The 12,883-nt window shown below is 40.3% G+C and overlaps 1 protein-coding gene across 1 annotated transcript; it reads right to left on the bottom strand.

Moving 5' to 3' along the window:
* Window positions 1-4,094: 4,094 nt before the first annotated feature.
* On the bottom strand, window positions 4,095-6,464 carry xbp1 (X-box binding protein 1). The gene is made up of 5 exons (XM_084728357.1): window positions 6,099-6,464; window positions 5,484-5,580; window positions 4,820-4,936; window positions 4,546-4,712; window positions 4,095-4,417 (listed from the first exon to the last, which is right to left on the bottom strand). The coding sequence occupies exons 1-5, from the start codon at window positions 6,332-6,334 to the stop codon at window positions 4,240-4,242; spliced, it is 795 nt and encodes a 264-aa protein (XP_084584483.1). The 5' UTR covers window positions 6,335-6,464; the 3' UTR covers window positions 4,095-4,239.
* Window positions 6,465-12,883: the final 6,419 nt, after the last annotated feature.

Genomic DNA, 12,883 nt, shown 5'->3' with positions numbered 1-12,883 from the left:
TAGCACGACAGACTGGCTCTAATTTAAGCCTGAACTTTGACATCCAGAATCAGGTTGGTTTCATACTTGTTTAGAGGAACACACTGACCTGGAGCATGCCTTTATCAAGTCTTAGCCAACAATGATCAAGGAGAAATGTAATCTTTAGCTCACAAAACATCTCATATGTCAGTTTTGAGAACAGCAGGAAAAGGACCAATAAATGTTGGGATTATTCAAGCCCTGTTCACACAGATAAAAAACAAGGCACACTGATGACAGAAGTCAGTGTTTCCAGGTGCCAGTCGCCAAATAATTACACAAAAGATTGCCCCTTCCTAAGCCCTGCCCCTTTTTGCTCTGTGCTCTAATAACAGATAAGCAAGCTTGGTACTTTGGGCAACATTTCCTGTGAAAGCGACCTATAATAACCTCTTAAATTGGCTAATGTTAGCAAAACTCTAGCTAAAGTTAGTAAAACACTAGCGGATTGATAGATTGATATTGTAGCTTAGTTTTTTAGTTTGCCACCATTTTGCTAACATTAGCTAACTTAAGATGTGTCTATGTAAGTCACTTTCACAGGTCTTGCAGCAACATCTTTGAACAAGCTTCAGAATTTGGTTTTCTTTTCAGTATAGAAGAGCCTAGCACATAGCATATTTAAGTACAGGAAACGGGAAAGGAGAAGCTGTGTATCCTTCTGTTGAAAGACATGGAGTTTGAAGGATCTGCGTGTCCTCACGTCCCTGCTGTGAGAGCATTGACAAGTGCTCCTGTTCTCACCTCACCTCACCTGGAATGTGCTGAATGTGAACATGCTCGAATTTTTTCTTGGTTAAAGGAGCCAAATTTGGCCAATAACAAGTTGTAGTTTATGCCAGCTGATGCAAGATGTGCACAGATGATACAGTTCACATCTTGATTGTGTTATAGCACCTGCATATGCTCAGGAATATTGGCAAGAACTTTGTTTTATCAGAAATCACTTTTGAGAGGATGTTACTGGAAGGGGGAGAAGACAAATGGCAGTTGAGTATCTATAAGGATTAAAGGTCCAGATATCTTTTGACAAATGGGTAAAAAAAAACTAAAACCGTAACTGTAGCACACATACACCAAGTAGAAACAGAAATGAGTCAGTTGTCCTTAAATAAACCAGAATCTACAGCCTGAAATCGAAAGATCTGCTCCAGCAGATATTTCTCAGTTTCAGCTCAACAGCTGTACAGCTGATTCAGTCTTTGCTGTGGTTTTTACCTACGAAGCAGGAAACTGTGAATTTCTCACCACACTCTTTTGGGGTAGCTGAAGCGAAGTTACGTCAAAGGCTGCTGTGGTTTCCTTTGACCCACCACAAGAACACAAAATGGAGATCAAATTATGATGAAATAGCTGAGCTGCACATTTTTGTTTTGCTCCTCCTACCGCTTCCAGATAACTCGCTGATGTGCGCACCTACAAGAAGAAACGAAATAGATGACATCACTGATACAAAGCTTTTTAATCAGTGATCGGGAAAACTGATGGAAACAGGCATCCAGGCCCTGAAGAGTGAAGATCAGTTACATCATGTTGCATCTCAAAACACGATCTAATCAGCTCATACAACAACAGGGACTCCAGGGGGCTTTTGTTTGGTGGGTGGGTCTGAGCAATCACAGCCTCGGGAACTTAAAAGGGGCAACTGTCTCCTCCTAACATACAGAATGAGACCCCATTGTGATTAGATTGGAGGCCTGAGGGGAAAGGTGTGTTCCCCACTCGCCCTATTCTCCTCACGCCATGCTAAAACACCAACAATACTTCGACTGACCCAATTCTGCTGGGAAGTAAAGACTAAAAACTGTCTCAGGTTAGACTCCCAGGAAACTCCCAGTTACATTAGAAGTGTTATGTAACACAAGCAGGCCCCCTTCTCAGAAAAGTAAGGTCGTACTGCCACATGAGAGATAGGGAGTATAAACACTGAGTCGGCACATGTGTGAGATTATTTCATCGATGAGGACAGGAGAGTCGGAGCCGTAACTGTGAAAAGATTACACTTTATGGATTGATCTGTGAAATTACATTTTTGACAATGTCATTCAAGAGTATGATTAAGTTATGCATGATGATTGCTCATGTTAGAGATTTTAATATAGCATAAATAACATTTGTTAGTTTGATAAATGTTTTTTAACACTCTAACCTTTGACCCTACAAACTGAACTAAGAGCTCAGTCAACATTCAGCAACCTGATTAACCCTCACTCCTGATGTCTCCAGCATGTGTGGAGGTGAAACTGACTCCACTGATGATGTGATTTAATTTGTAAGATAATACAAGCTACAAGCACATGATTCTTAGGAGGCATTTCACTAAACTGCGCAAGTCAGTGTTTGTTTTTTTTAATGATACCTCTGTGCAGACAGAAAGATGTTTTCATGCGGGAATATGTTTCCATTATGGATAGGTTCTGCAGATCCAGAATTTGTTTTGATTTTCTTAAAAAAAAGATTTTTTTGCCCTGACAGCGGTGCCATTTCTAGAATATCAAGTCTTGATTTATTGGTTTTATTTACTGTTGTCTTTGAAGTGTTGTTTATTTCTTCATGCGCTGGACAGGGGAAGGAAAGAAATGCTGTTAGTATAGCGGATTCGGCCTTTGATTTCAATTACTGAAATTGAAAGCCAATTTTGTTCAATTTTTGATTTAATGTTGAAATTGTGACACCTCAAGCTGCAACCATCATTTATTTTCAGTGTTGATTAAGATGTCAAATACTAGTTTCTGAGTAGTTGTTTTTTTGGTTTGTGACCCCCTTTACATGAAGCCATATGTACTTGCAGTCTCTCATCACAGGTTATGGGCATAGTGTGACGTTATTTGCAGTTCAGCTTCCAATTGATTTTTCTTGTAAATGTCATACAGAATAAATATAATTTTGTGTAATAAGTTTTGTTGCGACACCACAGTTGTCCTGGGACTTCTTGGACAGTCCCACCCAGGCTGGAAACCACTGACGTTTTCTATAAAGTAGTGGAAAACACCCATCTCAACTTCCCAAGGGTCAGTTTGACACTTTCGATTGCTGGTTCTGTGCCACCATCAGTCTAAAATCCACATATATTTGGTTTACAAGAATGTGGAGCAGTAAAGGGAACAAGCTGGAACAAGGAAATGTTTGGCAACTTGACTTGATAAATGACCAACAATTGCCAATGAACTTTGTCTAAAGCAAAGTTCATGGATAGAATCTATTCCTTTAATTTAAAAAAAATGAGCGTTGCTCCTCAATATTCCTACATCTTGTAAAGTAACTCCTCCTTAAATCTGTACACTTCTATGTCAGCAGCTGCAATGACTGAAACAAAGATGAGATGCAATGCAAAAAAATTTTTTTAATGCAGTAATTAGACTACATAGAGAGCGTCGACAAATTAGAAGAAAGCGTTTTTACATGTGCACATACAATGACTCCGAAGCAGAATACACAAATAAATAAAATATTTAAATGATCGGTCCCCGTCCCCCTATTAATTTACAGAAATACTGAATTCCACCCACGTTTCCATCGTGAACAGCGAGTGAAAAGATTTGTAATCAATCTTAAATCCTCTGCAGTTAATTACATGATGCCAAAATAAGCCGGCATGAACTCCATCTCCCACAAGTCAATGCAGTATCACCAGTGGTACAGACCTGCTGTAATAAAAAGGAGATTATGAGCTTAACTTTAGCCAATATATACGAGCGGGTTCAGTGGTGTTCTATGTTACTATGAAGCATTATGTGCTGCATTGACTGTTGTTACTGAACACTACACATTAGCTCTTACGTGTATAGATATATTATAAGTTATACGTTAGGGGATGGATTCAGACACTGATAAGCTGGGGGAAGAGTTCGTTAGCAAACATGTCCTCCCAGGAGCTCTCCGCGCACAGGGGAGAGGACATGTCGCTGAAAGGGGAAGGGGACCCTTCGTATCCGGAGTCACTGTAGGTGTCCGCCAGGCAGGCTTCCTTATCCAGACCGCTGAGGGCAGGGGAGGAAGTTCCAGAGAAAAAGTCATCCACCTGACTGTGGCTGTTACAGCTGGGGATGACCACTTCCTCCGGCTCGTCTTTGATGCAGACCGTCTCCTCCTCGACCACCACCTCGGTGATGGGGAAGCTAGCCTCGTCGATCTTCTCCTCTGCGTCGCTCTCCAAGTCGCTGCACTGCCCGCTGCTCACCTCCTCCACGGGCTTGGTGTAGATGTGGTCAAAGTGGATCAGTTCATTAAGGGCCTCCAGCTTAACTGATGGGGACCCCAGAGTCGCAAGTGCGGCGGCAGGTACTGGGTTCCCCCCTCCGACCAGCTGCACCTGCGGCTCCTGGCACTCCTGTTCACAAGACTTGAGGAACAGCTCTGGGTCAAGGATGTCCAGAATGCCCAGCAGCAAATCAGACTAGTGAGGAGGGGGAGAGAACAAGAGATTAGCCCAGTAACCCATGACCCGACTCGGGTGTTATTACAGAGCTTTCTTAGAAACAGGATTTAAACAGAGACACGTCTTTCCATCTTTGTCAGACTTACCTCATTGTCTGTAGTGTCAGGATTGCCTGTATCCATTGAGAAGTCTTCAGATTTAGGGACTGCTGGGCCTGCACCTGCTGCGGAGGCACACATAGCCTGAGTGCTGCGGACTCAGAAGACCCGATCCCCAAACCTGCTTCATTCCCGTTGGACAACAGACCCTGAACCTGTAACGAAAAAGTGTTGAATTTAAGTTACTCCACTCAAAAGACTGATAATCACTGCACGACGAAGCCATTCCGATTCCTCGCCACAGCCTGCATCACAATCTCACCTTCTCCTTTGAGTCGAGGGTGTCCAACCCAAGTCTCTGTCTCAGTTCCTCATTTTCTGTCAGTAGGCCGCTCGTCTTTTCCCGAAGCAGCCTGTTTTCAATGTGAAGTTTCTGATTCTGCGGGAAGAAAAACGAACAGATGTTTGTACTTGAAACTTGCAACCGTTTCTTAGGAAGTGATGCATGAATTATCCTGGGTGAAACAAACCACAACTAGAAATGAAACTGCACCAAATAGGGAAATAATGTATCCTAGTTTGATTTGGAAAAAAGTGAAGTACCAAGACATTTACATTTCCCGTGCATGACATGTTACGTTTAATTTAAGGAGTTTCAAAAGTTTTCAAAAGTGTCTACATTAACACACATAATCAATGGGCTAATTAGCCTCCCACTCTTTTGAAGAATTAATTCACTTATACTTTTGTAGTACAGGGCATTTAATATAATTATACTTGGCTGTCATTATTATAGTGTGAAATGGTTAATTTACAAATATACTAAGTAAAGATAAAAAAAATGTTTGAGTTGTACGTCAGATGACATATTGATGACATAAGGAAAATGGACGAAGGTGTCATGGGCATTAATCATAGCAACTCCTTGTATGATGAACCCTGCATTCCAAGCTACACCCCTGCCTGAAGAGGAAAAAAAAAAATACCTCCAGCTCCAACTCTAGGACTTGCTGTTCCAGCTCCCCCATTTTGGCCTTTTTCCTGTCTCTGGCTGTCTGAGCTGCGACTCTGTTCTTGAGTTTCCTGGAAAAAAAAAAACACAGAAGAAGGGGTTTAAAAAAAAAAAGATATTTAACACATTCTTTCCATTGGTGCTGACTAAGCCCCTGCATGACATGACACGGGTTCACAGTACTGCGCAATCACCGGCCATGTTCCTGCCTGCCACGGTGGCATAGCAGGATATCGGTGTCCTTCTCTGAGCCGGGCGGGTCCACTGACCGTCCAATCACTCTGATAGCAGTTTGACAAGCCGGTTCAAAGTCCGAAGGTGATACAGTGAAGACATTTAAATTGTTTAAATGCTCCGTTAAGCATTTTTAGACGGCGTGATTATAATAGAGCATGATGCAATATTAGCTCAGTTCCTCTTAGCTGTGATTTAAACGTTAATTCGTTTCGCTATTGTTCTACACATGGATCAATATCTTTGGGTGTGTCCGCCTGGTACCCTCCTGAACAATGGCCGGGTTTGCGCTTTAATAACACGGTTTAATCCCCCTGATATGATGGTACATAAGTGATATTTCAGTGAGACTAACCTTCGCAGTGCTTTCTCCTCTGGACTAAGGTGTGTGAGCCTCTGTCTTTTCCGTATCGGCGGCCCCGCAGAGGAGTTTGAGTCTGAATCCGACGACGCCTGGCTGGCCGCTGACGGTAAAACGACAGAGATGGGCCGGCCGAAGCCTGCCTGTGAGCCGCCGGACGAGCCGTTCTGTTTCCCGGATATCAGGAGCACTTTGTGGGCTCCCCCGGTCCCTGCTGCCACCACCACCATGTTGGTAAATCCTACTGGCGCTGCGTGAAATCAGAAATAGCCGGGTATTATCGTTAAATTCGGTAGAAACCTTAAGGTTTCCCCTGGTCGCCCGGTCTCCGGTAAGTCTCAAGTGTTGAACTACAGAGGCTGCGCCTGCGATCTTTTTCTACTATCGTGGTGGAAGCTGATAGGCTCCCAGCGGCTCTGATGCAATCACTTTACGGCCTGTGATTGGTCGCTGTGCTGATGCAATTTGCATTTTAAGTTTCACTCTGCTTGCAGAGTAAAATTACCTCGAGTTCCTTGCAAGTGTTATTTCCCGTCAAGAGACTGTGCGAATGTGCGTTTCAGGCCAACAATATCTCCTTTCAGGCATCTTATTCTGTTCTCTTCCTTCATCTTATGCCAGACTAGACTTCTTTACAACTTTAAGTATTATCATTATATCGTTCTATATTACATTTATATTTACATTATTTATTGTGAACTTAAAAGCTTACAAACTGTAAGGCAATTATTAAACTTGTAACACTTAAATAATATATCAAGAACAGACATTACATAAGAGACACAGAGACAATAGAATGTATATCTATATATAGAGGTATCAGTATTAAATTTAGACAGTTTCATAACCAGTTAAAAACGTCTTGCTGCAGCTTTAATCAGAGTAAATCATAAAGTAACTATTCAAAAATAATTAAAAAGAAAAAAATACAGATGAAGGCATTCAACTATTGAGGTCATTTTTATAATATGGATTGATTGGACTTGGTATTAAGCTTAATTTCATTACAGTAGCATGTGAAGATGGGTGGGCTACTTATAAACTTAATCTTATAGTTGAAAAATGCAAGAAGCAAAACATTAACCATTAGGTCCAATTTTGTGTCATTGAAAAAGTTGGATCGAGTAAACTGGCATTTCGGTGTTGACAAAGATCACTGTTTCCAGGGGTTGCATCAGATTTTACCCACACAGACTTGCTCAGTCCACAGCAGACAGCAATACACTATAAACCCAAAGTACTTTCACTGTATTGATCATGTAGTTGTGACACAGATTTGGAGTTTCCTGGATCCATCGTTTCCTATTCCAGTTATGCGTGGCATTTACAACCTTCCTATCCAGTAAAAACAAACAGCACTGAGTACTTTATGTTATAAAGGCTGAAGGTCACAGTGATGTTTTAGATTAAGTTGATGTTAAAGCTACTACAGGGAGTGTTTAATTGGTTTCAAAACAGTCTCAGTTTTATACTGGTGCCTCTATATGACCTGCATAAGCAAACAAGTCCCATCTACAAGAAAAATGGACTTTTCTGCAAAGTTACTGTTCTTGAAATTTGATGAAAACAACCTTTGTTCAAATTTTCTAAGATGCTGTTAGTTGGCTTCTTTGAATCATTTGATCATTGCTCTTTGTCTTGTACAGTACAGTATCCTCATTCCTTCCTTGAAAGAGCGAAACAAACAAATCAAACAAGCTTTACCACTCCGATGGCTTTCCCTGAAATATTCATTTCCTACTTCTTGTAAAGGACTAGCCTGTCAGAATGTTAGAGAAAGTATTTGCACGTTTCTTGTCTGTCAGATGAACCCTTTTATTTCTTTTTCTGCAGAAGGGGGTTTTCACACATTTTAGAAATGATTTTCAGTAGCATTATTAGCATCATGTTATTATCGGTGCACAATGGTTTGCATAATTTAAAGATCAACAGACCTTTAAATTAGAGCAACAGGAATTGCGTTACAGTGTCACAAACAGGTTTTCACTGTGAATTTCTGATAGTAACTAACTCCCTCTTGTGTGATGTGTCTTAATGTGACATTGATTGGGCAAAGGAACCTCTGGGAAGAAATTGATGGTTACAGATCGTCTAAAATTGTGTCAGGATGTGGTAGATATATCTAAGAAGTGAGGGGGAAGCTCTCACAATATAACATACTGCATCGATATTATCATACACCGTTGTGACTCTACAGAATGAAGCTTTTAAATAACAATAGCTGTTGGAAATGTAAAACTGAAATAGAAACTTTCCTGCACTGTATATGGGAATGTAGTGTGGTCAGACAACTCTGGATTAGCGTATTAGATATTTTAAATAGTTGGTTCGGTTCAGAAATCTCTTTAAGTCCAATGTTTTGTTTTCTAGGGGACCGGTCGCAAATACCAAATGTATCCAAGTGTGCATTTTCTGTTATTATTGTGTGTCTAATAACCGTCAGGAGAAAGGAGCATCTCCTTGGAACCGGTTATGGACTTGCATCAAAATGGAAGATAGGCCCACATGATTATGAACTTGCTCTGTGGTTATATGACCCTGTAGAGTAATGTATGAGGACATGTTTTTTGTTTGTTAGTTTGTCTTCTTCTCTTTCCTTCTAGACTTATATGCTAATTTTATTTATGTATTGGAGTAAGCCCTTGTATTCTTGTATGCCCGGAAAATAATATATGTTTGCCATGTACCGAGCCTTTCAAACCAATGAAAACTTAAATTATTATTTGAAAAAACAGTTCAGATTTCAATAACACCGAATAGTCACGTAAAGTAGGTCTAAAGGATCTCAAATGAAGCTGTGGTTTGCTTGTCCCACAAAAGACTTACAACTAACACAAAACAACAAGAGTAGATCTGTAGAATAACACAAAAACACCCGGATGTGGTGAAGAGATCAGTTCAGTACAAACACAGTGGCTAAACTTTGAACAAAACAGGAGGTGAGCTGTTTGGTTTACCACATGTATTGAAGCGAGAGCCTCGTAGGTGGAAAAAACATGAGAGCGTACAACATTGATAATGAAACTTTGTACTACAACACTGTGTGTAGAGATGTATGCCGTCACAATAAAGCTTCTCAGGGTGCTTTGAGCATTCTGTCAACAAACTGCCAGCCATTGTTTCAGATAAAGTAAACGTGCCTCAGTTAGAAACTGTTAAGAAGAAACAAGTTCACAAGTACGCTCTCTTCCTGAAACTCGTATTTGTCCTCAAACAGGAATTCACATTTTTGCAGGATCTGACCGCCGTTATTGTTTACAGCTTGTAGCCTTTAGCCCCTACAGCAGCTAGAACAAACACCGGCCTGTTTGTGGAGGTTTACCAGCACAACAGAATCAACATCTGAGAAAGTAAGAGCAGTTCTTTATGGTGGTGGGGTGTGTGTGTGTGTGTGTGTGTCATAGTGTATGGAAGAAACTATTTGAATACAGGATCTCCTTTATTTTTCAGCCATGTTGCAAATACGTAAAAACTCCTGTGGCCACATGCATGAAAGTTCACACTAATTTGCCACAAGCCTTAAAACAAATATTTAAATAGGTGAGGCTCTGGACTTCCCAATGAACATTTCCCATTTTTAAGTTTCTATATGTCACTCGAGAGAAAGAACGGGGACAGATAGCCTACCCTACCCTACCCTCTTGCTTCAAGATGAAACACAGTTGGTTATTTTTGACTTCAGTCGGGGATCTCCCCCATCAAGGGTGAGACAAGTGTCACATTTACCACCAGAGAAGTGACCTCCTCTCAGTGGTGGGAAGTAACAACGTACATTTACTCAAGTACTGTATCGTACAATGTATAGGTACTGTATATTACTTGAGTATTTTCATTTTCTGCTACTTTATATGTCCACAACAAACTTCCAAATGCTTTCCTTCCTTTTTTTGGAGGGCCAAAACTGAAACTCAGTGGAGGGCCATGGGCCAAAAGCAAACATCTGTTGTATTGTACTGTTAAGATGAAAATGATAAAATGATACTCGAATCCCAAGTTCTCTAACTTCCTGTGCAAAGTGTCACCCTGCCCGCCGATTATTAAATAAATATTATAATTATTAAATATTTAAATTGCATTTTTAAAATTTTATTTATTTTCTAGAAACATCTGCTGGGCCAAATCTAACCTTATAGCGGGCCAACTTTGGGCCATGAGCCCCCCTTTGGACAGACCTGCTTAAGTTACTACTTTTGAATTGAGATAAAAAAAAATACCAAATGTAATCAACAGATAAATTATGATGTATTATTATTAAATAAGACTTTATTGATAAGGGGGGGAAATGATGTTCATGTCATATGAACTTTTACTTTTAGTACATATTTTTATGCCAATACTTTTACTTAAAGTAGAATATTTAATGCATAGCTTTTACTTGTAATTAAGTGTTTCTACACTGTGGTATTGCTACTTAAGTACTTTTTCCACTACTGCCACTGATATTTGTTATATCATATGTACAGTAAGTTATGTAAATCGAGGTGTAACAACTCTGGAGAATTCAAAACCTTCTGTCAAATAGCCAGCGGGGCTTTCTTTCTTTTGTGTGTCACTGTCATACTTGCGTCTCACTACATTCTGTCCTGAGGGTATCCGTCATCAATCAAACTGTGAGAAAATGTGCAGGATGGGAGCCAACAGTCAAATGATTGGTTCTGTTCTGCAAATTCTGTACATTTAAAATGCAAATCACGTGCTCAGTCCACAGTGCGTCATAGTAAAATGTCTCAGTGAGCTCATATCACTGTATATACCTATAGAACAGTGTGTATTAACCTAATACTCTGTAAGTGCTTAATGAAAATCCTCTTAATACGTGATATGCTTACATGGGTGTAACAACACAATGTGAGCACAAATAACACTAATTGAATACAGTGAGAGACAAAGAAATTCAAGACATTCTTTAACTTAAAAGGTCTTTGCTGCCTGATTGGCTCAGGAGAGGTAGAGTGCATTTGGAGAATACTTGAACTAGACCTTGAACCACGCATGCAATGACAAGATTTTGCCTTGAGGAGAGCCCTGGAGCTTCTTGAAACTCCTTATTCATTTAGAGCAACTGTTCCATATCAACATCTTCAACAAGTGTCTACATTCACAGAGTGTTTTATGTCCCTCAGCGGTGAGAGCAGCAGGGGGAAACAGTTCGCTGGGCTCTGTCCATCTGTAACAAAAAAAATCGCTGATCAGGATTTCTAAAGATTACAAATTATCATGTTATATCTTGTTGGTTAAATCCTGCTCAAATCCAACAAATAGCCCAGTATACGAACTCTTATAAAATTCTCTCCAAAGAGGACTCCAGCTGGTCTGTCATTCTTAATGACGTTTGTCTTATGCTTCAACCCAACATGATTGGAGTCAATAGCGCAAAGCTTGATTAAAGGCTGGTGATGCATATTAAATTTATGCATGATACTGCCCCGGTGTGATGACCAAATCAATCTGATTAAACCACATGCATGCATTCCTGAAAAAGGAGGGTAAATTCGTTTTTAAGTGGAAAACTTAAAAACTTATTTTGCCATTAATTCACAGAAACAGCTGAATATCGGAAACCCAAGTTTTCAGGAGCTTTAAAATAAGAAATTCTTTCAGACACCAAATATACTGACACCGACAGTAAAGAGAGAAAAACAAATTCTTCCTCTTACAAATGAAATGTGGAATTCATTGACAATGAAAGTCACCCTGCCTCAGTTTAGTACACTGTGGTTTTGCTGGCTGAGCCGTTCTTGGTCCAGTGTGACCAGTTACTTATGATGGCTACTGTTAGTGAGACAAACTTTAAGGGGCTGCGGCATCAAGGAGTTTTTCCTGTATTTCTCAATTGTTTGCAATGTAAGCACAGTGTATTCATACTATGCTGCAAACGCCAGCAGCTGGCAGTGCTTTTTTTTCTGGTCACAGAGGGTTGAAAAATGTTCAGCTTTGGATAAAAAGTTGCACTCATCACTGTCATTTTTTTACCCAGCCATCCAATCACAGTGAAGGAGAGGCAAGATAAATAACTACCATCACATCCTACATGCTTACCAACAATAATGGAGAAGAGGTGATGTCATGATATCAATATTAAAACTAAATAGGTACTTAAGTGCATAATATGTACATTCTGCCACTAGGGGTGTCTCACACTTTAAAACAATAACAAAAGATATCATTTGATGATGCCACGCCTCCAAATCATTCTCAAACACTTCTAGCTAACCATTTTCAGAAGAGTGCCTGGCATTTTCAGCTGAAAAAAAAAAACACTATGGGGGACCCAGCCCCTAAGTGGAGGCTTGGTGCCGGAAGTAAAAGCCACAGTCATTTCTTTGCTGAGATAAAGTTACTCACAGTTCAGTCAAGTTGGCAGGAGTGATTAATTATTGTGTTTTAAGAGTAAGTAATATTTTGTAACATGAGACAAGCTAACATTGCAGTGTCAGCACTGAATCATTGTTTACACATCCTGGATTCAGATAATCTTCCTTGGAGGCTCTGAGAGGAACCGTGTGCACAGCTAAACCTAAGTATAGTTCGCTCTGGCTGCTAGACTCGGCTCAACCAGTACTTAGACACACACACCCACACGCGCTCAAACACTCAAACACAGATACGCTCGCTATGTAGAAGTGGGGATCATCCCTGGAGCCTGTGATTAAGGTGGGTGGATCCTCAAAACCACAATTCAAAATGGGCCAATCCCAAGAGCATCAAAAGAAAGAACATCTCAGAGCGTAAAAATCTTGTTAATTCTTCCAGATGGTGACATAATTGTGATGTAAGAT

Source organism: Lutjanus erythropterus, chromosome 10 (genome assembly GCF_056507025.1).
Source record: "Lutjanus erythropterus isolate fLutEry1 chromosome 10, fLutEry1.hap2, whole genome shotgun sequence".
NCBI classification, from domain to species: Eukaryota; Metazoa; Chordata; class Actinopteri; order Lutjaniformes; family Lutjanidae; genus Lutjanus; species Lutjanus erythropterus.
The sequence above is the reverse complement of the archived record's forward strand: the minus strand, read 5'-3'. Positions and strand labels throughout refer to the sequence as shown.